This window comes from Brassica rapa, chromosome A09 (assembly GCF_000309985.2).
Source record: "Brassica rapa cultivar Chiifu-401-42 chromosome A09, CAAS_Brap_v3.01, whole genome shotgun sequence".
NCBI lineage: Eukaryota > Viridiplantae > Streptophyta > Magnoliopsida > Brassicales > Brassicaceae > Brassica > Brassica rapa.
This window is the reverse complement of record NC_024803.2, coordinates 34059805-34084746: the sequence shown is the minus strand read 5'-3', so window position 1 is coordinate 34084746 and position 24942 is coordinate 34059805. Positions and strand designations below refer to the sequence as shown.

The following is a 24942-nucleotide window of genomic DNA, read 5'->3' as shown; positions in this document are numbered from 1 at the left end:
TCAAGAGCTGGCTTCCAGCTGAATCTGCGAAGATAACCAGACAGGACCATTGCGAGCAACATAGAACTGGTGTCTGTGATCACGAGTAACACTTCCAGCAATTAAGTTGGCTATGATAGTGCAGTTAGCTTGTACCAAGTGAAGTTTTGCTTCCGAGACAGCATGAATAGCAAATAGGGCCCGTTGACAAACATGAGGATTACCAAGGAAAGACATAGGAAAGTCCAGAGCTGTTTGTGCTTGATCAGAGGAGATTTCAAAAATCACTCTCTTTAGTTTAAAGTCTCGTATAGCTTCTGCTGCCCAAGAGATAGCTGTCAGGTCAGCCTGTACGCGAGAATCAATGCATGAGAAAACCTGTCTGCTGTGATATAAGACGACACCTTTCGAGTCTCGTACAATCCAAGAAGCTCCAGAAGAACACGAGCTAATATCCCAAGAGGCACCCACATTACATTTCAGAAACAGAGGAGGAGGTTTTTGCCAGCTGGGAGAAGAATCCTCTGATGACACCGTTTTCTCTGAAAAAGGGAGGAGGGCATGTAGATTCAACCAAACCGCTGCTTCCTCCATTGCCTTGCTCAATACTAGAGAGGGGTCTGGTACATATTTTCATAGCAAAAGGCGTTTCTAGCTTTCCAAATATGCCAAAGAATCCAAGGGAAAGCAAGACGTACTGATGCTCCGAGGTTTTTCTTTTTGCTGCAGGCCAAAAGATGGTGGAGGTTCGGGAAGACTGAATTTTGAGACCAGCCCCCTTGAGGTATTGGGAAATTAGAACGTTCCCACACTTGTTTCGCAGTCTGACAGTGAAACAAAACATGACAAATATTTTCCGAGCTCAGACCACACAACGAGCATGTCGCGTCAAGGGGGATACCCCGAGTAATCAGCTGCGCCTTCACCGCTAAAGCACCGGAGTTCATCCTCCATAAGAAGTGTTTGAGCTTTGGAGGAGCTTTAGTTTTCCAGAGGTTGCTCCATAGTTGCTTTTCCAAAGGAGGCAGAGGATTAACCGGAGGGTCGTTTAGCTCCTGTAAAATTTCGAGGAGTTTATAACCACTTTTGGAATCGTATCTCCCATTCTTAGAGAAGCCCCACAATAAACGGTCCTGACTAGCCAACTGGAACTTCGTGTTAAGGACGAGGTTCCTGTCTTCTTCTGCAATCACTTGGCTGACTAAAGCTCTATTCCATGTTCCAGTTTGAGTATCAATAAGGTCAGCTACAGACAGCGTGAGATCCACAATTCCATCTTGACTGTATCTAGGTGGACGAGGGACAGGAGCTAGTAACCAGTTATCGAGCCAAAGCTTAGTACTCTGCCCATTCCCGATCTCTTTCACCAAACCTTGCTTAAGTAAGTCACGACCATGCATAATGCTGCGCCAGGCGAATGAAGGTCGTGATCTTATACCACACTCCAAGATAGAAGAACGGGGAAAATACCGATGATGCAGCAGGCGAGATAAGAGAGAGTTTGGGGATTGCATGATACGCCAAGCTTGCTTAGCAAGCAATGATTGGTTAAACTTCTCAATATCGCGGAATCCTAACCCGCCAACTTCTTTGTCTGTACACAACTTTTTCCAAGCGACCCATGAAATCTTTTTCTTATTGTTCCCACTGCTCCACCAGAACTCCACCATGGCACTAGTTAGTTTTTCGCAGACATCTTTTGGAAGTTTAAAGATTGACATGACATAGACTGGGAGGGCTAAAGCAACTGATTTCAACAGGATTTCTTTCCCACCTTGAGACAATGATTTCGCAAACCAACCTCGCAAGCGTCCTTGTAACTTCTCTCGAATAAAACTCAAAAGTTTGATTTTCGATCCACTGCAACATTCAGGAAGACCCAAGTATGTCCCTTCACCACCTTCTTTATCAATACCCAAGATTTCCTTGATAACTCCTTTTGAGGCCTCGGGAACTCTAGAACCAAAGATCACAGATGACTTGAGATAGTTAACCATCTGACCTGATGCATCACCATAGAGCTTCAAACAGGATAGAATTTCTAAAGCTTCTTCTGGATTAGCTTTACACAGCAGAAGACTATCATCGGCGAATAAAAGATGATGAATGGAAGGGCAGGAGCTAGTCAGTTTGATGCCGTGGAGCCTTCCTGCTTCCTCAGATGTATTAAGGGAACTCACTAAGGCCTCAGCGCAGAGAATGAAGAGGAAAGGCGACAAAGGATCCCCTTGGCGAATGCCTCTTTCCGGTTTGATGAAACCATGTGAATTGCCATTTAACAGAACTGAGAAGGAGACAGAGCTGACGCAAGCCATTATCCAGCGGATCCATGTGTGAGCAAAACCCATTTTTTCGAGCAAAACTTCCAAGAAGTTCCATTCAACCCGGTCATAGGCTTTCGACATATCAGTTTTAATCGCCATCCAACCCTCTGCAACCTTATCGACAGTCCGTAGACCATGCACCATCTCATGTGCAATGATAATATTGTCTGAGATGAGACGGCCAGAGACAAAGGCTCCCTGAGTTTCTGATATAATCTCTGGTAGGATCTTTTTTAAGCGGTTGCACAGTATGTTCGAGATGATCTTATACTGTACCGAACATAAGCTAATCGGCCTCATGTCTTGCATTCTCGAGGGATTTGGGACTTTTGGCAGGAGACTAAGCTGTGTGTGGTTCCATCCATCTGGAATGACCGCTGATCTAAAGAAACTCTGAATCTCAGCTGTTAAATCTGGGCCCACAATATGCCAGAATTGCTGGTAGAAGATACCAGTTAAACCGTCTTCCCCTGGAGCACTACTCCCCTTCACACTGAAAGCAGCATTCTTTATTTCATCGGCTGAGATGGGGGATGTAAGATGGTCATTCATAGTGTCTGACACTCTGCTGCGGAAGCCTAGAAATAATGAATCCAAATCGGATGGATTGGAGCTCATGAATAACTCACGGAAATACTCTACTGCGATATTGCCTTTAGCTCCTTCAGAAAAATGTTCTTGTCCCAGCTCATCCAAGAGCATCAGCACTCTGTTCTGTAGACGTCGACCTTTCACACAGTTATGGAAGTATTTCGTATTGCGATCGCCACCTCGCAGCCATTCCTCGCGACATTTTTGTCTCCAGAACAACTCTTCCTCTCGAAGAGCTTCCTCTAGCTTGAGTTTCAAGTCTTTCATACGATCATAAGAGGGATATCGCTTGGACACTTCCAATTCCAGAGAAGCTTTAAGCCGTGAAATCTTGTCTCTCGCATTGAGGTCCGAGTGTTTCTTCCATTCTAGAATCTTGCGACGACAACGGTGAATGCGATCCATTGTGCAACTCTGATCACCCACTTCGCCTTCCCAGCTTAACCTCACCAGGTCTTCAAAACCTTCCCTAGAGAGCATTCGTTTATCAAAGAAGAAATGTCGCTTGCTTTGATTTTCATTTTGCAAGGCAAAACGAATCAGGATGGGTCTGTGGTCTGAAGCCCACAGCTCTAGGTATTCCAAGTTAGAACGAGGGAAGAGAGAGAACCACTCATCATTACCAAAACTCCTGTCTAAGCGACACTGAACCCAGTCATTTTCTCTCCAACCAGCCCATGATAGGCTGATTCCAGTGTGTCTGAGTTCACGCAGCTTGCAATTCTGAACCAGATTGCAGAAATCCCAAAAACTAGCTTCACTGCGAATTGCTCCACCACTTTTCTCATCATTAGAGAGAAGTTCGTTAAAATCACCAGCTAGTACCCAAGCCTCATCTCTGACCAAACCTATAGAGGTTAGACGGTCCCAGACTTGGCGACGATTTGCGACCACCGGGTCGCCATACACACATGACAAAAAGAAAGCAGAGGAGCCACACGTGACCTTCAAATCTATAATCCTCTTGTCACTAGATAACAACTCCACCTTATAGCTATCCTTCCACATCACAGCTAACCCTCCACTTAAGCCCTCTGGATCCACCGTGAGAACATGATCATAACCTAAACTTTTCCTCAAACCAATAACGTAATCTGACTGTTGCTTTGTTTCCATTAAAAAAATAAAATCCGGGAAGAACTTGCGACGAAGAGCCCGGAGTTGGCGAACTGTGTCGATGCTTCCTGCACCTCGACAGTTCCAAGACAGAATACTCATTGGGGAGGCAGCGGCTTCAATACGGAAGCCACCGTAGATTCTGAAAGTTTTTTGTTTTTGTTTTCTGTAGCTGGCAAGGGAGACGCCGCCTTTCGTTTGGAGCTCGATATAGGTCCAGACTCGCTTGGAATAGAGAGTGGGGCAGGCAGTTTCAGATCTTTGCCTGTGGCTCTTCGTTTCCATGCCTGAGGACGTCTCCTCTGCGACTTGTGAGCTCCTGTACTTCCAATGACTCGCCCTTCCGAAGAAGGGCCAAGCTGAAAACCCGATGGAGCAATGGGGGCAGAACAAGCAGGGAACAAGGAACCCGAGGACTCCGTACCTTCACCACTATTGTCATCATTGTGAGACCGGGGAGCTGCAATCTGAAGGGAGTTGTCGATGTTGAGATTCCAGGAGTGCCGTGTAGGAGAAGACAGGCCCTTTTCCTTTGTCCAGCTCTTTAGTAATGCGCGTTAAGTGTACTGATGAAGCTGCAGTGTTCTCAGCTATCCCTTGCTTGACTCTTTCAATCCTAGCCAGTCGCTCAGTAGGATCGGCGTGTGATATATAGAGCATTGCCATTTTACGATCTTCCCCTGAAAGCTCTGGGAACATGAGTGGAAAGCCTGGAGGACCACTCAACGGCTCGGTCAGCACCGGACCTCTATGTTCCACTCTTGGCACCTCAACAACCGACTGCACTCTGTTAAGGCCCTTTTTAAGGAAAGGACACTTAGCTTTCTCATGCGTCAAGCGTAGGCAATGGAAACATCGCTTGTGAATTCTCTCGTAGTCAAACTCAATTGTTACAGTCCCTCCTTTAATCGTGAGTTTACGCGAAGCTTTTGCAGGATTATTGGTATCGAATAACACCAAAGCCCTTATGTAATCCTTAGTATGAGATACCTTAGGATCATAGGCTACTTCAACAACTTTGCCAACTTCGGAGGCCAGCTTGTGCATGGTCTCAACCGTAAAAAAGTTGACTGGGATGTGACGCATTCTGATCCAAATCAACATAGACTGTAGGAAGCTTGCTGGTGGATTTGCTGTCCAACGCTCCAGAACCATAGTCCAATGGTTGTAAGACCATGGCCTATCTTTCAACACTGTCACAAGATCCTCTTCCCGCTGAAACACAAACTGGAATCTGTCCCGAGACAGGGCGATACCACGCACTCTCCCATAAACCCTCCAAGCTGTTGGTATGTATTCTATCATCCTCTCCATAGACTGACAATCTGGGTTTAAGAGCCTCCCCAACAAGCTTGTTTCGTTTTCATCAAAAACTCTAAACCTCGGGCTATCCGGTAGAGTCAGAGGTTCTTCCTCCTCCAACGACATCGATTGAATAGCTTTCTGGAGTAAGTCAGCCATATCTTCACGACAATGAGAGTTTCCGGCGCCGGTAGAGAGAAGGAGTAGCAAATTCTTAGGTAAGAGATCGAGCGTGATTGAAGTAAATTTGCCTTTAATAACTCAAAATTCGCTCATAACTTTTTGAGAAATCATGGAAAAAGGAAAGACTTGGGGATGAGAGAATCAAAGAGGGAAAGAAGACCGATCAAATAAGGAAAAACAATATAGGATGGGAGAGAATTAGGTGATAGAATAATGGAGAATTGAGACTTTCCAAAAAACGACCACCTTTGAGTGTGCCGGAATAAAATTCCACTCACGGAGAGGGAAAGAAATTTTTTTAAAAAAGGAAACCGAACTTCACATAGAAGCTCACCGGAAATCGCCTTAAACGAGAGAAAAAAGAGTCTCGGTTGAAAATAATATTTGACAAACAAGGATTGTTATGTGAGCGTGATTGAAAGATTATTAATGTTAGATTACTAATATACGACTAAGTGTGGCGCTTAGTTACGTGATATTAGGCGCCATCTTTGGAGGAGAAAAAAAACAGTATGTAGATATAAATTAAAGATATAGACTTGCTTGTATTAAGATCACTGTAACCAATCATAATGTCTAGTAAGGTCATTGCTTGTATTATTTTCTACGGACGATGAATTCATTAAAACGCCTACATTACGTAAAGTAATCTTCTTTATCAACTTTTGCAATAGTCTGTATCTTTTATCATCAATATGTAATTATCCATAAGACCATAACCCATAGTTTAGAATCTCCAATTACTATCAAAGTGAAAAACAGTTAGATTAGGATATTTATCTCTAGATATTTATGGCTTTGGAAACTATACATACCTCTACACTTCTTCACCTAACTAAATAGGTAAAAAAGTGTATTAAAACAATTTAAAGAAATAAGAAATTGTGTTCATGACCTTCCAGTCGAATATACACATTTAAAACAATTATTTGCTTCATATTATCGATTTCAGGAATCTATATATATAAAAAAATGTTCGCCTCTCTTCCGTGAAGCCACGTCATCAATTTGTGCGTTCTGGGAGTGATACGTGTCCCATTTTATATTTAGGGCCAAAATAAATGAATACAGTTAAGGGTAATTGAACCCAACACCTCTAGCACTGGTAATTTCTCTTAGAACCACTAGGCTAAAGTCACTTTTTATAAATATGTGACCGCGAAAATACTTATTATCGTGTCAGCTGGAAGCCCATGCTTCTTCTGCTTGTGGCCAGGGCCGACACTGAACTGACGTCAAGATGAAGATTGTGAAGTTAAAACTTTGCTCCAAACAGTTTTGTAATGTTTCCAACCTTTATAACTTGATGCATATAATATATATCAAAATACATTTGTTGTACACGCTTTTATTAGTTTTGCTTTTAAAAGAAAGTATTTACAGATATAAATGTTTTGTGCCAGTGAAGTAATGGTTGAAAAATCTTTATACATATGTCATTTTAAAATAACACCCAACTTCTATATATAGTCAATACATATGTCCATGTTATATTCTAGACTAAATATTTTCTCTTTTAAAAATATAGAAAACAATTTTTTTAGTTTACAAGCAAATGTTGTAGAGCAAGTATGCATTATACAAAATAATATATATTTAAAATCCATACACAAAAACATAAAAGTTGTTATAGGCCTCTTTCTGACACATGCACACTCCACTATGAATAAGAATTAAAAAAAACAGTATTGTCATCAAACTTTATCACAAATCCACATTTGTACATCTATAATTATGAGTTGGACAATTAGTTAATCTACTAATAATAGCAATCCCAATTAATTCCAAAGGTTGTGAGTCCACTTATGTTGAAAGGTTGTGTCTTTTGAAAAGGAAGTGTAAAAGGGTTGTGTCTTTTCTAAAAGTTCTATGTTGGAAAGTTGTGTTTTTTTCAATTAATTTCTAAGGTTGTGAACTACTTATGTTGAAAGGTTGTGTCTTTTGAAAAGTAGTGTAAATGGTTGTGTCTTTTCTAAAAGTTCTATGTTGTAAGGTTGTGTCTTTTCCAATTAATTTCTAAGGTTGTGAACTTTAATTATGTTGAAAGGTTGTGTCTTTTGAAAAATATGTGTAGAGGGTTGTGTCTTTTCTTAAAGTTATATGCTGTAAGATTGTGACTATTCACTAGTATCTTTTAAAAAGTGAGAAGTTGTGAGTATTAGAAAAATGCGACTATTCATATTGAAGGGTTGTGACTATTCAAATAGGCTTTAAAAAATCTATAAATAGTCTCTCCCATGCATTTTTCAAATCAAATTTTCACTAATCTACTAATAATAAAATGGTGAAAAAAATAATGTCAAAGTTGTAACTTTTCATCTAAACAAGGTGTCTTTTCATTTCAAAGTGGGATTGCTTTAAAAAATATTGGTTTTATTTAAGTAATGTGTTAGTTTATATAATAAGTGTTGGTATTTTATAAGAACTCTCCCAAAAATTAAAAAAAAAATATTATAAATGAGACGGGTCATATTAACGTAAATCAACATATATTTATTACAATATTCAATTTTCTGAATATTCATTTTCAATAAATAAAGCAGGTAGATAAATATACAAAATAACAATTACCAACATATAAATTATAATTGTTTAAAATTATAAACTAATAATTTTAATATTATGTCTTAAATAGGAAAAAAAATTATATATCATGCAAAAAAAAAATTTGCATTTTGTTCAAAAAGTGGTTGAAGATAACTATCATGTGAAAAATGTATGAAAAAACTTAAAAAGGATGAAGACACAATTGTATGCAATATGTGTTTTGATAAAAAATTAAAGGGAACATTAAGGTTTATAAAATATATATATATATATATATTTGAATACTTTGAAATCATATTTTAATCATCAAAATTAAATTTAATTATTTATATGATTTAATTTTTTTATCATGCATATAAAATTATAAATTATAAATTATTCTTTATAAAATGAGTTCCCGTGCGATATCGCACGGGCTCTTTGCCTAGTTTGATACAATATCAAAGCAAGAATAATCGAAAAACAACTATACCACCGCATACTAATAAGTAAGACATAACAGATAACCAAATTCTTGAATCTTAAAACAAATTTCAACTCGAGCATTTAGTGAATATCAAATTAACTAATATCCCACCCGTAGGGCGGGCCGACCCTAGTCATTAATACAAACATGATCTAAGCAAATCTAAAGCTAACTATTTATAAGATAATCTTCTTCTTTTTTTGCTAAATTACGTATTACTTGCTAAAAGTAGATATGTTAAGAGTGACCGCAAAAATACCTTGTTAACAACTAGCTCCCTTGTGGCTCGATTTCCTTGCTATATTCATCTTGTCTTACTAGGCCTTTTCTTCAAATCAACTATAAGACATTAAAAATTATATAACTAAGTAAAATAAAATCTGACGACATAAAAGCTTATATATTAGTTCTGATACGGAAGATACACTATCTTTGACCGCAGCGCTGTGTTAGGTTGGCCATCTCTCGCTTCTAGGCTCTCGGTCTGGGAGGGGAAATAGTCAAAAGCTCTTACCTCACATTATTAATTATTCGAATCTTTGTATTATACAGTGGGTCCACTCAGAACTGCATTTTGTCAATAAAGTTAATGATTTTAAGGTATTTACAGTTTTTTTTGAAGAAAGTGGTTTTAGCTTTAATTTTCATCTAAAACCTTAAATATTACCAATAATGTTTTATCTTGGTTTTTAAAGCTACAACCAAAAAATTAAAGCTACAGCAAAAACACACAAAAATGGTTGTAAAAATCTTATTTTCTAAAGCCTCATTTTTTTAGCCGTAGGAAATTTTAAATCTACATCACTTAAAGCTAAATCAAAAATCCTACAGACAAAATGCTAAAGTAAATTTTCTACAGTTACAACCCAACCAATCACCCCCAAAGTAATGAAATTGTATTTACTATTTTACTTTATATGCTCTTCTCAAAAAGCATTATAACATCATTATCTACGTTTTTTTAGAGTTAGGTTCTGAGAGGAATATAAAAAACAATTTCTTAACTTTTTAATTAAAAATTAAGAAACAATTTCTTATATTACTCTCAGAATCCCACTCCAAGAAACCGTAGATAATGATGCTCTAATGAACCTATGTTATTTTCCCATAGAATTTTACGTTCTTTTTTCTTCTTTCTGTTAACTCGTTTTCTCATCGTATATTCGTATTTACTTTTAACTCGATTGCATAATACAAATTAACAAAAAGAAAATATGGTGGATCTATAATTCTCTTGGATCTTAGAGCATTGTGTTTGAACTATAGAAGATTATCTTTTCGTTGTGTCAAATTGATGCATGGAAGAATGAGAAATAATTATTGATGAATAGAGAAAATCAGAAAATAGAAAGGGAAAATAACAATTATAAGAGTGCATTAATTAACTTATTTTCTTGGTCGTTCAAGTTAAACTCACCACGTTGACTATGTTATTAGCGTTAATTATATAGTTATATTAGCTCGTCCCAAGTGACATGTACATCTTTAACAGCTATACAAACTTTAGTACCTTTCTATGTCGTGGTGGACTAAAATATCTACATTTTACTACGTATGTGCTTAGCATCACACGTTGGTTTTGGAGAACTTGAGTATGTCTAATATATACTTATAATCTTCATCTCATGATACACCTTTTTGGTGAGACTAAACAACATTTCATATATATTGTTTTATATGTCATCTTCCAGGAAATAACGAGCTACGTAGAGCCATGCAATTAAAGAGAAAATTTACAATGGTTTAGTTCATGTTTTGCATGTTTGTTTACGAATTTTTTTTGTGGATGTTTAGATTAAATTTCTGGAACATGCTATGTTTACATTAATTTATCAGCAAACCTCATTCTTCACTCATCATACACTCGCCTCGTCATTGTTTGAAGACGGTGAGTTGGGTTCGTTCTGTTTCTCGTAACGCCAAACAAACTCAATATGCAATTTCATTCTTCATTCATCATACACTCTCGTCTCTTCATTATTTGAAGACAGTGAGTTGGGTTCATTCTGCTTCTCGATCGTAACGCCAAACAAACTCAATATGCAATTTCATACTTCAGCCTGTCGTGTATTTCTTGTGTAACGTAAGGAATGCCAGATCCTTGGTGATTAAACCTTCAGTGGCTTGTTAGAGCTAGACTTGCAGGCTTGGATCATCGCTCCATCGATCAGAATCTGAATGACCGCATCACATCTAACTGATCCTGAATCACATTTCTCGACTTGGTATATTTAAACCTATAAATAACTTGGTAGCTTCACAATCTGCCTATTACTTATGCTTCACTGTGATTCAGTTCACGTATTATTTAATAAGCTTTCATCGTTAAACTCAAATTGTTAGCTAAAACGATGGCACTTATAAGAAGATCCAGATTAATAAAAGAAGGTTCATTAACGAAATACAGTTTAACATTTCTTAGTACCAAATCTACAAATTGTCAACAACAAACTCATCTGTGTATATATTATATAGATCAGGACTGATATAGATTACTAATTTCAATAGGGCAACATGTATATTTTGGATCCAATATATAAACTACATTCGATTTGCTTAAATATATTACATTTTGTAAATAAAAATCCAGTACGCTACCATAGCGTACATGCGACAACAAGAATCATTTCCAAAAACCTTGCATTGGCTTTTTGTGAACAGTTTGATTTTACACTGACTTATTTTCTTTACGATATTTGATGCTCTTTTAAAAAATTAAGTTATTTTGTATTCAATGTTTTTGCTGATCACTTTGCAAAGAGAAGCATGGAAAGCTCCGAAACTATTTTGTCCGTGTGAATAGATCATGAAGTTTGGAAGAAAAACATTTGGACTTATTACTATGTTCTCGTCCCCAGTCAGATACAACTCACATGAGGATAGATTTAGTTCGTCCACTTGTTTGAGCATTAACAAGTGAAACATACATATCTCACTTTTACATATTTATAAATTTCTAGACCTTTTACTGATATTTTTTTTTTTTTTTTGAATGAATGTAAAATTTATTCAGCCAAAACTGTATTACATCTGATGCTACTGTTTTATTTTTGTACAAAGAATCAAAAAATCAGAGACTCTATTTTTTAAACCTCCTCTCAGCCTTCTCGTGATCCAAACCAAGCCATGAGACCCTCTTCAAGATATTTATGCCCTTTTACTGATATTTTTGAGGAGCTATACAAATTAAAATATTATATGATTTTATATAAGTAAATAGAGAAAAATGAGTAAAGGGTTGATAAGCAAACTCAACAGATACGGTTTGTACTGAGAAACTAGAGAAGATTTTAAAGAAAGAAAATATAAGATACGAAAAAACTATTAAACATAAACAGAGGAGCAGAACGTGAGACTTTTGAAAGCTTGGGACGAAAAAGTAAGAAAAGAGTTTAAGCACGCGTCTCGAAATATGAAATTTAGTTTTTTTTTTTCCTAACCCACATACATCTTTATGTCACGTTTGCATCTGCTCCTATCGAGAAAGATATATATTCAATATTGTAACCTCAGTTTGTAAAATTTGTAAATCCGACCCATAAAATATTATAGAATTAAGGAAACTTCCATACATTTTCAATCCGTGAAAAAGTGCTAACTGGTAACAACGATAGAAATACAGTTCCATGGGTCCATTATTGTCCTAGAAAGACAGTTCCATTGGCCCACTAATGTCCAATGATTATTCTTGACTGATCTGAAAATATAAACTCAACAAGGAATAAAAGCCACATGATCGAGTAATCACCATCTTAAATCTCAAGAGAGAAGGATTAGTATCGGTGAATGAGTTGCTTGCATGCATCAGGGTTCTTCGAATAATACTCGACCTCAGACTGTTAAAAATAGGAGACAAAAACATAGATTAATGCTTACGTACTTCGTTACCATAGCAAATCTATTGAAAAGTTGGAACTAAAACGACATACCTTACGAACTCCTGTTATGGCAACTAAAAGCTTTTGTCCGAGCAACTCGTGGAGGACTTGGTCTTTCTCCAGAGCTTCAACAGCTTCTGAGAGCGATTCAGGAAGTCTCTTCAGTGTCGCAGCCACATCAGCCGGATTTGTATCTGATGTTTCATCAAACAAAAATGGTGACATGTAAGATGCACTTCATAACATATATATATATATATATTGCGCAAAAATACTATCAGAAACGATTTCTTAAGACTAAAATAACCCTCAAAAAAATATGAGAATGAATGACAGAAAGTTCTTATTACCTATTGGCTCAGGAAGTTGAAGGTGACGCCGGAGACCATCAATTCCAGCAGCCATTATAATGGCCAAACTAAGGTGAGGATTTGCAGCGCCATCACAAGTTTTGATCTCAAAATTAGTAACTAAACCATCAGGAGCTCCGGGTGGAGAGGCTGTTCGTATAGCCGCCTCTCTGTTCTCCTTGCCCCAACATTGGAATGCTCCACTCCATGTGTTAGGTTGGATTCGGTCATAGCTGAAGATTATTACAAAGTGAAACTTAATATGAAACAACTGACTGAAGAAACTCGATGGTTCTGAAATGATATCACGGTGCACCAGTAAAAAAAACACATTTATTTGGGTTAATTAAATCTTTTAACTGGGCATTTGCTTTAATCCAGTTTCTTTTTCTTGAGTTTGTTCACAACAAAACAAAACCATTCGAGAAAATACGTTTTTGCTTACCTGTTTGGGAGTGGAGCTATAACTGCTAAGATTGAAGGAAGGTGAAACAAAACCCCAGCCATGAACTCTTCTCCGGTGGAAGACATTCCATGAGCAGATGATTTATCAGATGCTGGGAAGACATTTTCACCGTTTTTCGATAGACTTAAATGCACATGTGATCCAGAACCAATGTCACACAAATCATACCTGGAGAAAGCACACACACAAATGCATTCTTTTAAAAAAAATCAGTGGTTAAAGTTTATAGTTCAGTGGGGAAGAGACTGACATACTTTGGAACAAAGGTTGCTAGCAACCCATGTTTCCTTGCGACCGATCTTATAACTTCACGTGTGTATACCAAGTTGTCGGCTGCATGGGATGCGACGGTGTAACCTAGAGATACTTCAAACTGACCTTTCCCAGATTCCGCATGAAACTATGACAACAGATATACATGTCAAGAACAGATGATATATAGTTATTAGTTGCAATCTATGGCTGATCAGCATTCAATTTTAAAAAAAAATGTTTTTAACCTGTTCAACAGTGATGTTCAAGGATTCGAGCGCTGGTACAATTTCATGGAAAAGTGGAGAAGCAGCATCGTATGAGGATGTGGAACAGTAAGGACCAAAGTCAAAAGGAACATACTCTTCTTTCCCTTCCCTTTAAAAAGTGTTTGGCAAGGTTCATGAAAATGATTGGATTAAACAAAGAAACCAAGATTCAAGAAACTTATAGTCACATACCTCACAATATTCTTGAGTAGATAAAACTCATTCTCAAAACCAGCATTCATTACCTAAAAGGCCAAAGAAACTTGGTGTTCAAGCTACATAAAATAACCACAGAGGGGGTAGAGTGGGGGTATAAAAGGAGATTTTTACCAAGTCAAATTCATCTTTAAGAACTTTTGCGACTCTTCTTAAGGTCTCTCTTGGACAATACTCCCATGCTTCACCAGGCTTTAGGAGCATGTCAGCTAAAACCATGCTCTCTTGCTTTGTCCTGACGGTAATAAACATGATATGATCAAATGTAATAAAGAAGGAAGGAAAAAGATGTTAAATGCAACGAGAATGAACACGAGCAAGGTACCATGGTATTGTCCGCTTGGTTGATAGATCTGGAACCAATCTAATCTCACCCACACCAGTCAATTTAGACTCTTCTGCTGGTCCATCAGTAAATGAAGACATTCCCATTGATGCATGAGTCAGACCAATACCACTCTTCTTCACACTTTTGTTAAAACGATTCGCTTGAACGGCCTGTACAACAAACATAACTATAGTCAAGGTCATGTAGTTATAAAGAACAAAAAAAGTCGAGATGAATTAAGAAACACTCACACGGCATCTTTGTTGTCCAGATGTATCCACCCAAATAATGCGCACAAAAGAACTACTATCTTCTTCAACATCAGGCTCCTTCATCTGTGGTGCAAGCGAGATTCTTCTTTGGGGACTAGAGGAGTTAACATCTAGATTAAGCTTATAAAATGCAATTGAATTCCGTGAGAAAATGTCTTTAGCTGCATCAATAGCTTCCATGAGTGAGAGATCACCACTGGCGCATGCATCACGCAGAACTAAGTAGATGACCTCTCGTGCTTTCTTTGCACCTGTAAAAGCAAAAAACTTAGTTCAAGAATGAACCGAGGAGATTTCTAGTTTCAAAACTTATAAAAAAAAGAGGTAGCAACTCGAACTTTTACCTAAATAGTAGGTCTCAGGAGATGCATATCCATCAGTACTGAACATCACCTGCAGTATCTCTTATAGTTTAGCTTTTCATGTCACACATGAATAACAAAAAATAATGTTTATTTTGTTTTCTTGGGTGTATTTAACCTTCTTTGTTGGGGCCAAGTCAAGAAGCTCCTTAACTGAAGACACCATACCGTGGACACTAAGCTTTGGAACCGCTAACCCAAAATCAAGATAAACCTAAAGAAACAAAAAGATCCATCAAAGAGTAAGCAAAAGTTATCGCATAGTTTCACAGATAAGTGAAGTGTTCATGAAGCAAAACCTGAGAATAAACTGAAGACAAATATGATGCCTCCTTTGAGAATGGATAAGACGCATGAAGAAGAACTATACGACACTTTGCAAATCTTTTGTCCTCAAGGAGGGTTCTAAGGTGAAGAGGATTTGCCAACCGCAAGTCTAAATCCCTGTCGCCAAAACTGGTTCATGCAGAACAAAGATTCAGTTTTGTATAATGCAAAGTCAAACTTTATTAACATCAACACACAAAAACATTAAAGATCCTCAAGAAGTCTACATACCCTGTGTGAATCTGCAAAGGCAAGCCGTGACGTTCAGCTATCTCCAAACTAAGTGTAACAATGTAATCAATCAAGCTTTTGTTTCCAATTCGGACAGGCTTTCCAGCTGCACAAAGAAGATAATAAGTATTGACGATCTTTAAAGACATACTACAAGACCATAATACATATCAACCTTACCTTGCAAGACTTCAACAAGGCCATTCTCAGCAGCTTCTTTGCTCACATGAGTATTAATATCCAAACCGCTACGGTAAGCTGCAACAGTTTTCAAAGCAACAATCTCTGGAACAAGCGTGACCCATCCAAACGTCAAGGTAAAACCAACATCACAAGTGTATTAATATTTTATAAACCATGAAAAGACCAGCTAAAAGGATATGAAGTTAATCTTTCAACAAAGGCTTTAGTGAACGAATCAAGAGTCCAAGAAGAACTGATCTCCTCGTCGAGGATTTGCTCTGCAAGAGTTTCGACTCGCAACACTCGACCAACAAATGGAACATAGTCTCTGTGCCACTCGATGTCATGCTTCTTGTCAAGCTTCAATCCATCATCGATGAGCAGAGCAGAGATTCCAGCTTCTTTGAAACACTTGGAAGTGAAAGAATGCAAACCAGAGGCTTGGCGATGTTTCTCAATCGCTTCCAAAGACACTTCAGTGCCATAGAGTTGAGCAATCTCCCGCAGATTCCTCTGTAACCAAAACATTTATACACATGAGTAAGTCAGCTTATTTTTATGATTCCAAGTAACGTAGTAAGCAATTCATTAAAATGATGGACTAACAAGAAAGCCCATTAACAAAGTCATTAAGAAACTAATCACACACAAAACGATTCCGTTTAGAGAGCTAAATCAAGAGTTCAAGACTAAGAGCTAGAGGGAGTGTGATCGATCGATAAACAAACATGACATGAGACACTTGGTATACCTTGAAGGAGAGAGAGTGTGGAGCGAAGGATAAGGCGTCTCCGGTGGCCTCGGAGAAAGTTCCGATGAAGGGGAAGGAAGATTCGAGAGAGACAATGTTGTGAGCGTGAGCATCAACTAGCTCTACTTGATCTATTGCTTCCTTCAACTCCTTAAATTCCATCTCCATCTCTCTATTAGTAAAATTAAACTCAAACTCAAGAAGAAGAAGACTGTTGGAACAAGTTTGTTTCGTCTTGGTTTTATACTTGAGAACGTTACAGTCACAGAAGTAGTAGTGATTTTCTCCTCTTTTTTCGTCTTGGTTTTATACTTGAGAACGTCACAGAAGTAGTAGTGATTTTCTCCTCTTTTTAAGTCTTCGTTTTGTGATCTGACTTTTGGCCGGTGGACATTGATGTATCTCTGACTTTTTTTCATTCACGTCGGAGTTTGGTGGAGATGAGCTATTCAGCTTGTCCACGCAAACCATCACCGTCCACGTGTCATTCTTAGGTGACAAGGATAACCTTTTTTTTCTTGCATGTCCCAATTCTCTTGTGCTTGTTCACCTTGTGATTTGTGTCATTGTCAAAGCACTGCCACTCGTATCCTACCTAGTTGGTGATTCGGATAAACTTTCTAAATTTCTAAAACCGGTCCAGTCATATTCCTAAATTCTAACCTTTGGTTAACAAATAGAACCGAAAATCCATTTGGTTAATTCGTCTTTTCACAAACCAATCAAACCGTTGATAGTAAACCGGAATCCCAAGTAAGACAAAACCACATCAAAATTCCATCAAAATGATAGTTTCCGGTCCAATTACAAAACCAAGATTCTAAAACCGAAGGTTTCAAATCGAAATCAAACCGAAGATACAAAAAGATGAAGCAGGAGCAACTGTGTCTTCTAGTTGCGAAGGTTTCGTCTACGCAGGAACTTTGGAGTCTTCTCGTCTCCCAATCTTTTGATGGCATTTATACAACAACCTGTTCAAGGTTCTTCTTCTCTTTGCGCCAATGAAATCATACAAACGATTCACTGCTTTTCTCGGTAACATTCTCATATCTCTTCTAGCTGTTTATGATTTTACGTTTCTTTGGGTATTTCACACTTGCACTAGCTTTATCTTCAGCAACTTATATCATCATTCTCTGTTCTCTCTAGGCGTGTAGCCTCTGTTTCAGTGGTGCCCACAACGTGCTCGACGAAAAGCCCCAAAGAACGTAAAGATAAAAAGAGCTCTGGGTTGATATCAACAAAACACCAAGTAGATCCCAAGAGAGAATTATCTCGGATTCTTAGAACAGACGCTGCTGTTAAGAGCATAGAGAGGAAAGCCAACTCCGAAAAGTACAACACTTTATGGCCAAAAGCTGTTCTCGAAGCACTTGATGATGCTGTCAAAGAGAATCGATGGCAGTCTGCTCTCAAGGTACATCATCTCTGTGGATACAATTGGCTGATGAGATTCCATATTCACTTTACTGTTTCTCTGCTTTTATAGATATTCAGTCTCCTCAGAAAGCAGCATTGGTACGAACCAAGATGCAAAACCTACACAAAACTCTTCAAACTCCTTGGCAACTGCAAACAGCCTGAGCAAGCGAGCTTACTCTTCGAACTAATGCTATCCGAAGGACTAAAACCCACCATCGACGTCTACACATCTCTTATCTCCGTCTACGGCAAATGCTCTCTTCTAGAAAAGGCCTTTGCAACTCTCGAATACATGAAATCAGTCAGCGACTGCACCCCGGACGTCTTCACTTTCACCGTTCTCATCAGCTGCTGCTGCAAACTCGCCCGGTTTGATCTAGTTAACCGCGTCCTCCTCGAGATGTCGTACCTTGGAGTCAGGTGCAGCACGGTGACTTACAACACTATCCTCGATGGGTATGGTAAAGCAGGAATGTTTGAGGAGATGGAGAACGTTTTAGCTGATATGATCGAGGATGGAGACTCTCTTCCAGATGTTTACACGTTTAACTCAATCATTGGCTCTTATGGAAACGGCGGCAACATTAGGAAGATGGAGAGCTGGTATAACCGTTTCCAGCTTATGGGAGTGGAGCCAGACATCACCACGTTCAACGTACTGATCCTGTCCTTTGGTAAAGCTGGGATGTATAAGAAGATGAGCTCTGTTATGGATTACATGGAGAAAAGATTCTTCTCCCCGACGGTTGTCACTTACAATATAGTGATCGAGACGTTTGGGAAAGCGGGGAGGATCGAGAAGATGGAGGAGGTGTTCAGGAAGATGAAGTATCGAGGAGTGAAGCCTAACTCAATCACTTACTGTTCGCTTGTTGACGCGTATAGCAAAGCTGGTCTTGTGGGTAAGATAGATTCGGTTTTGAGGCAGGTTGTGAATTCGGATGTGGTGCTGGATACGGTCTTCTTCAATTGTATAATCAATGCGTATGGTGAGGCTGGTGATCTGGCTACGATGAAGGAGTTGTATATACAGATGGAAGAGAGAAAATGTAAGCCTGATAAGATTACTTTTGCGACTATGGTGAAGACTTATGCTGCTCATGGGATATTTGATGCGGTTCGTGAACTTGAGAAACAGATGATTTCCACTTGCGAGAGTTCAGGTATCCTGTAAAAAAAAAAAAAAGCTGTGTAGTTACTGTGGTCATAGTTGTTTTCTAAGCTCTGTTTCTTCAATTTGATGCAGGCAAGAAGAGGCTCATGGGGTGATGTGGTGATTTGGATGCTGTTCACAGTAAGAGGATAACTCACAAGCCTGTAACTTAAGCTCTGGAATCGGCATGGTTAGCAAGATTACTAGACCGTCATGGTCATCACTTAATAGAATGTCAGCATTATGGATAATTCTTGGTCTTTGTTACGTAGATAAGGGACAACCTTTGTAGCTCTGTTGTGTAAAGGGTCTGATTGTTGTGTGTTACGTCTTATTATTATTTTTAAAATGTGTGTGTTTGAATTGTATTATCGGCGTAACCTCAAAGTTGGAATCAAGGTCTGTTCATATCCATAGGCCCAGGATTAGACAGTTAATAATACATTTACATTGTAAAACATCCTTTTGAAAAGGGATTGGATTTTTAACACAATAAAACCAACTTTTAATTCTAAAAAAAAAAAACATTAGGACACCATACATCAGGTTTATATTGGATCTTTTTCTTATGTAAATTCGTATCAATCATACATTATGGAAAGGGTTTACGTTTCTGAGTGTATGTATATAATGAAACATGAACTGGCATGTCCAGACAATTTAAATAAATTTTACTCACATCTTTAAATTAACAAAAAAGTTGAGATATATTTGGTTATGAAAACATTATTAATAATCTTCCATGATGAGAGAAACCGATAAGCACCAGCGCAAGGGAACCTCTAGACTCAGAGCCTCTCTGCAAACCCAAAAAATATCTACGCATCAGATGATTTTAAGTGATTGTTTTTTGGTTATAATAGATGATTAAGATGCATTCAGTAAATTGTTTTCTTTTTGGTTATATAATCTACGTAGCAGATTTTTACCAAAAAAATATCTACGCATCAGATGAACTTATATGTACGTAGCTTTTACACTTCTGAGACCTTAATTATGGCTAGAATTTACAGAAAAAAAATGATGATGAAACTAATGCATTCGTAAGACTAAACTAATGAGATGCTTTGAGTTATCTTAAGTATGCTTCCGTCCGCGCTTTAGAATTGTCAAACACAATTTTGTGATCTAAACGCTGACGTAGCTACTAGCCTACTAGCTGCATTATTTCTTAAATCGTAAATATCATTTCTTTTGTTTTTTCTGATATTGTAAAAAGTAACTGTGCTGCAATCCTGTACTAGCTTATTAAATTAGTTTTGCCAAATAAATTGAATACAACCGAAGAAATCTCTTATGTTGAATAAAGTTAACGATGGTTGATTGTGATAACACTAATTAATTTTCTTCAAATAGTATAGTTTAGCAGACTTTATTTGAACCGCGACTTTTTTAATTAAACTAATTATTGTGTTATTGGCGCCATGTCATGATGTTATTCAAGAGAAGGACGTGCCATGTTATGATTCGATTTAAATAACGACCCGTCTATATACTTTTCAGATGGATATTTTATAAAACACTGTCACATACTATTGTTTGTTGATTTTTTTCTTACAGCAGGAAGCAAAACTCAATTCAAAGTTTTATTGGAAAAGTAAATTCTAATATTTTAACGTCGGCTCTCAAGACGGGTCAAAACAAATGGTGTATATAAACTCTATCCGCGTAGCTATACATTTACATACATATTTGTTGAAACATTACCTTATATTCAATCCCAAAACATTTAGTTTTCTTATCTTTCAAATTGTAAGATCTACCACAATGTCTTCACATGATCTTGTTCACTTCGTCGTAATACCCTTTATGGCTCAAGGCCATATGATCCCACTGGTCGACATCTCTAAGCTCTTGTCCCAGCGTCAAGGTGTGACTGTCACCATCATCACAACTACTCAAAACGTAGCCAGGATCAAGTCCTCACTCTCTTCTTCCTCTACCTTTTCGACTATCAACATCGTTGAAATTAAATTTCCCTTTCAACTAGCTGGTCTACCTGAAGGGTGCGAGAGTGTAGACATGCTAGACTCAACAGCCGATTTGGTTAAGTTCTTTCACGCGGCAAACACGCTTGAGGAACAAGTCGAAAAGGCTATGGAGAAGATGGTTCAGCCACGACCGAGCTGCATCATTGGAGATATGAGCCTTCCTTTCACGTCAAGCCTTGCCAAAAAACTCAAGATTCCCAAACTTCTCTTCCATGGATTTTCTTGTTTCAGCCTTGCATGCATACACGTGGTTCGAGAAAGTGGGATCTTGAAAGCTGTAGAATCTGACGACGAGTATTTCGATTTGCATGGGTTGCCTGATAGACTTGAGTTCACTAAGCCTCAGATCTCAGTCCTTCAGCCTGTTGAAGGAATTATGAAAGAGGGTACCGACAAGATTATTGAAAGTGATATTGACTCTTATGGTGTTATTGTGAATAGCTTCGAAGAGTTAGAAGTTGATTATGTAAGAGAATATAAGAAAGCAAGAGGAGGAAAAGTCTGGTGTGTAGGACCTGTTGCCTTGTGCAATAACTTAGAGTTTGACAAAGTTAAGAGAGGAGACAAGGCTTCCATTGGTCAAGACCAATGCCTTCACTGGCTTGACTCGCAAGAAAAGGGTTCAGTGCTCTACGTTTGCCTTGGTAGTCTATGCAATCTTCCCTTGGCTCAGCTCAAGGAGCTAGGTCTAGGCCTTGAGGAATCTAATAAGCCTTTTGTTTGGGTTATAAGAGAGTGGGGAAAATATGGAGAGCTAGCAAAATGGATTCAAGAAAGTGGATTTGAAGAGAGGATCAAAGATAGAGGACTTGTGATCAATGGTTGGGCACCACAAGTGTTCATCCTCTCACATGCATCAATAGGAGGGTTCTTGACTCATTGTGGATGGAACTCGACTCTAGAGGGAATTACTGCAGGAGTTCCATTATTGACATGGCCTTTGTTTGCTGAACAATTCTACAATGAGAAGTTAGTTGTGAAGATATTAAAAGCAGGATTAGAGATAGGAGTAGAGAAATCCATGCAATATGGGAAAGAAGAAGAGATAGGAGTGATGGTGAGTAGAGAAAGTGTGAGAAAGGCTGTGGATGAGCTGATGGGTGATAGTGAAGAAGCACAAGAAAGAATAAGAAGAGTTAAAGAACTTAGTGGCATGGCAAATAAGGCTTTAGAAGAAGGAAGGTCTTCACATTCTAATATCACAATGCTCATTCAAGACATCAAGGAGAAATCACAATCTCAAATATAGTTAATGGAGATTAGTTATCGTTGTTAAGAATGTTATTGTTTCTAAATATAATTTTTAAATCTTCACGTTAAAGAAAAATAAGTTTTTTTGTCTAAAGAAAGTTAATTAGGCTTAGCCTTTTCCAAGATTTTTTTTCAAAAATCCAAAACAAAAAAAAAACAATTTTTCTTATTGTAACACTATTAAGGCTAGGGGTGGGCGTTCGGGTTCGGGTCGGGTATTTCGGATTTTTGGGTATTTTGGTATAGAGGTCTAGAACCCGTTCGGGTATTTCTGTACTTCGGATCGGGTTCGGGTATTTTTAGTTCGGATTCGATTATTTTGGATCGGTTCGGATATTTAGATTTTGAAAAAAAAATTAAAATTTTCATTTCTCAAGTTTGTTGTATTTAAAAATATAATTTTCAGTTAACTAATTTTTTTATTTTTTTAATAGAGTGAATGGTTAATAGATTTTGACATAACATTTTAAAACTAAAAAGATATTAATTTAGTTATTATTTTTTTTTAATTTTGGATGTAACTTTTTGTTAATTTTTGAAATAAAAAACTTGACATGCACTTTAAGTGAGTAGCAAATTATTTTTTCCGTAATTGTATTTATATCATATGAACTTAAAGTATGTGTAGTATCAATATAAATATTTTATATAAAATGAGAGATATAAACTAGAAATATAATGTTAATTATACATATGTTCAGTTATCTTCGGATATCCATTCGGGTTCGGGTATTATTCGTTCGGGTTCCGGTATCCAATCTCTCCTTATTCAATATCCGTTCGGGTATTTTGCTACTTCGGTTCGGGTTTTTCGGATCGGGTTCGGGTGTTACTTCGGATATCGGGTAAAGTACCCACCCCTAAAATTAAGGCCCAATTATTGGATCCAAAAACCTGTAATCGAGCTTAAAGATCTTAATCATAATGTTTAAGAGTCAAAGGTTTCGTTTAGTGAAGTGTTTAAGTTATATTTCCGAAAGGAAATACAAAAAAAACTAACTGGATGTCGATTGTTACCTCTCTCTCTCTCTCTCTCTCTCTCTCTCTCTCTCTCTCTCTCTCTCTCTCTCTCTCTCTCTCTCTCTCTCTCTCTCTCTCTCTCTCAATTGCTTTGCTCCTCTTTTATAGACTTCTCATCATGTCGATCCCTTCTTCTTTCATCATTATTTATGTGACTTGGAACAGTAACCGGCGGAGTTGTTTAGACAGCTACGTTCGGCACATTTGTAGGGTGTTAGCGTCCTTCTTTTCCTGACACTCGGTTGTGTGTGTCAGATCGTCCTGACGAGCCTTTTTTCCTTTTGTTTTTATCGAATAATTAGGCTGAGTTAGCTCATGGGCCCAGATTCGTGCTTATACAAAAAAAAACTAACTGGATATCGATTGTTACCTCTCTCTCTCTCTCTCTCTCTCTCTCTCTCTCTCTCTCTCTCTCAGTTGCTTTGCTCTCTTTTATAGACTTCTCATCATGTCGATCCCTTCTTCTTTCATCATTATTTATGTGACTTGGAACAGTAACCGGCGGAGTTGTTTAGACAGCTACGTTCGGCACATTTGGAGGGTGTTAGCGTCCTTCTTTTCCTGACACTCGGTTGTGTGTGTCAGATCGTCCTGACGAGCCTTTTTTCCTTTTGTTTTTATCGAATAATTAGGCTGAGTTAGCTCATGGGCCTGGATTCGTGCTTATAGCCACCACCTGAAGAAGTCCAATTTTCTTGTTCTTTCTAACCCAAAATTAGTTGGAACAGATATAGCCGCATGTAGTACACAAGTCACGACTCACGAGGGCCCAATTTATTTTATATAATGCCGAGAAAACACATTTGGAGCAGTTTCCTTGTATCCTCTATATATTATTTGAGAAGCATTACAACATTTTTTTGTAGCCACATGTCATCACTAGAATGATTCTTAGAATCTTTAGAGAAATATGTTGGTCCATCTAAATATATAATAAACTTTTTATTAAACTAACCATAAATACATTATTAATGTGCTTCATTATTTCCATAAATAAAATTACGGAATTACCTAATATGGATAAAGTATATATGACAATTAATGATTTTGAATAATAAAGATTTGATAAAAATAAGTGTGTCTTATATTATATTTTTTTAATTTTAAACTATTAAAGTAAATTAAACAACCTTAGTAACCATTTAATAAAAATTAAAAGTTTTCTTTATATGTTGTATTTTGAATTTTTAAAAATGAGTATATATTACTAAAACCTTTAAAAGTTTTACATTCAAATTTTGTGATCTATGGTTTAAAATTTTTGTTATGACATGATACAAATAATTAAAAAATCATATAAGTTTAAAGTCTCATTTTAAAGAAATTAAAAATAAATAAAAAATAAAAAATATATATATATATATCATTTTAAATTAAATTATATGTCATATAAGAAAATACATAAATATCTTAATTTGAAAGTACTTTGAACAATTTTTTTGATAAAAAAATTAAAAAATATTGACAACTTAATTTTTAAAAATATTATAAATTACTTAAACTATTAAATTATATAAAATAATTTATATATATAACATTCATTCCGCGGGTCTTAACTTAGTAGCCTCTTATACAATCTGGCCTGACCTCTAGGTGTAACACATGCTTTCTATTTTCTCCAAAGTTTTCAGTATTTTCTTTGTTTATTATTTGAAATTAACTTGACGAAGGTGGGGAAGTCTGGGAAACTTGAGCCTCTTAAGGCCTGACTG

General features: G+C 37.3%; 5 protein-coding genes across 6 annotated transcripts; 2 read left to right on the top strand and 3 right to left on the bottom strand.

Annotated features, from left to right (window-relative positions):
- Window positions 1-573, bottom strand: LOC103842283. Its single transcript, XM_009118907.1, has one exon. It carries the CDS (start codon window positions 571-573, stop codon window positions 1-3), a length of 573 nt encoding a protein of 190 aa, XP_009117155.1.
- Window positions 574-4451: 3878 nt separating this feature from the next.
- LOC103842282 lies at window positions 4452-5471 on the bottom strand. Its single transcript, XM_033278499.1, has one exon. It carries the CDS (start codon window positions 5469-5471, stop codon window positions 4452-4454), a length of 1020 nt encoding a protein of 339 aa, XP_033134390.1.
- Window positions 5472-12030: 6559 nt separating this feature from the next.
- On the bottom strand, window positions 12031-16925 carry LOC103841242 (protein fluG). Of its 2 annotated transcripts, XM_018654868.2 has the most exons (18): window positions 16721-16925; window positions 16394-16655; window positions 15842-16155; window positions 15640-15755; window positions 15460-15565; window positions 15201-15357; window positions 15020-15115; window positions 14884-14932; window positions 14519-14790; window positions 14265-14437; window positions 14054-14174; window positions 13916-13968; window positions 13703-13832; window positions 13457-13602; window positions 13182-13370; window positions 12737-12969; window positions 12438-12580; window positions 12031-12344 (listed from the first exon to the last, which is right to left on the bottom strand). In XM_018654868.2, the coding sequence occupies exons 1-18, from the start codon at window positions 16810-16812 to the stop codon at window positions 12282-12284; spliced, it is 2715 nt and encodes a 904-aa protein (XP_018510384.1). In that variant the 5' UTR covers window positions 16813-16925; the 3' UTR covers window positions 12031-12281. The 2 variants fall into 2 exon arrangements, with proteins under 2 accessions (XP_018510384.1, XP_033136975.1); XM_033281084.1 differs by lacking the exon at window positions 16721-16925 and having other exon boundaries at window positions 12053-12344; window positions 16394-16668.
- A 268-nt stretch (window positions 16926-17193) lies between these two features.
- Window positions 17194-19348, top strand: LOC103841240 (pentatricopeptide repeat-containing protein At3g53170). Its single transcript, XM_009117762.3, has 4 exons — window positions 17194-17428; window positions 17543-17810; window positions 17883-18978; window positions 19062-19348. Exons 1-4 carry the CDS (start codon window positions 17346-17348, stop codon window positions 19082-19084), a joined length of 1470 nt encoding a protein of 489 aa, XP_009116010.1. The 5' UTR covers window positions 17194-17345; the 3' UTR covers window positions 19085-19348.
- A 1042-nt stretch (window positions 19349-20390) lies between these two features.
- Window positions 20391-22297, top strand: LOC103841239 (UDP-glycosyltransferase 73C7). Its single transcript, XM_009117761.3, has one exon. It carries the CDS (start codon window positions 20613-20615, stop codon window positions 22206-22208), a length of 1596 nt encoding a protein of 531 aa, XP_009116009.2. The 5' UTR covers window positions 20391-20612; the 3' UTR covers window positions 22209-22297.
- The last annotated feature ends 2645 nt before the right edge of the window (window positions 22298-24942 follow it).

What these genes read in the sequence shown, in the direction of transcription:
- LOC103842283 (XM_009118907.1), bottom strand. Translation starts at nt 573, where the DNA reads ATGGAGGAAGCAGCGGTTTGGTTGAATCTACATGCCCTCCTCCCTTTT.
- LOC103842282 (XM_033278499.1), bottom strand. Translation starts at nt 5,471, where the DNA reads ATGGCTGACTTACTCCAGAAAGCTATTCAATCGATGTCGTTGGAGGAG.
- LOC103841242 (XM_018654868.2), bottom strand. Translation starts at nt 16,812, where the DNA reads ATGAAAAAAAGTCAGAGATACATCAATGTCCACCGGCCAAAAGTCAGA. An exon ending in GGAGAAAATCACTACTACTT is followed by an intron (nt 16,656 to 16,720) that starts CTGTGACGTTCT and finishes CTACTTCTGTGA; the next exon opens with CTGTAACGTTCTCAAGTATA. An exon ending in TCAACTTCCTGAGCCAATAG is followed by an intron (nt 12,581 to 12,736) that starts GTAATAAGAACT and finishes ATGAAACATCAG; the next exon opens with ATACAAATCCGGCTGATGTG.
- LOC103841240 (XM_009117762.3), top strand. Translation starts at nt 17,346, where the DNA reads ATGGCATTTATACAACAACCTGTTCAAGGTTCTTCTTCTCTTTGCGCC. An exon ending in GATGGCAGTCTGCTCTCAAG is followed by an intron (nt 17,811 to 17,882) that starts GTACATCATCTC and finishes CTGCTTTTATAG; the next exon opens with ATATTCAGTCTCCTCAGAAA. An exon ending in TTCCACTTGCGAGAGTTCAG is followed by an intron (nt 18,979 to 19,061) that starts GTATCCTGTAAA and finishes AATTTGATGCAG; the next exon opens with GCAAGAAGAGGCTCATGGGG.
- LOC103841239 (XM_009117761.3), top strand. Translation starts at nt 20,613, where the DNA reads ATGGTGTATATAAACTCTATCCGCGTAGCTATACATTTACATACATAT.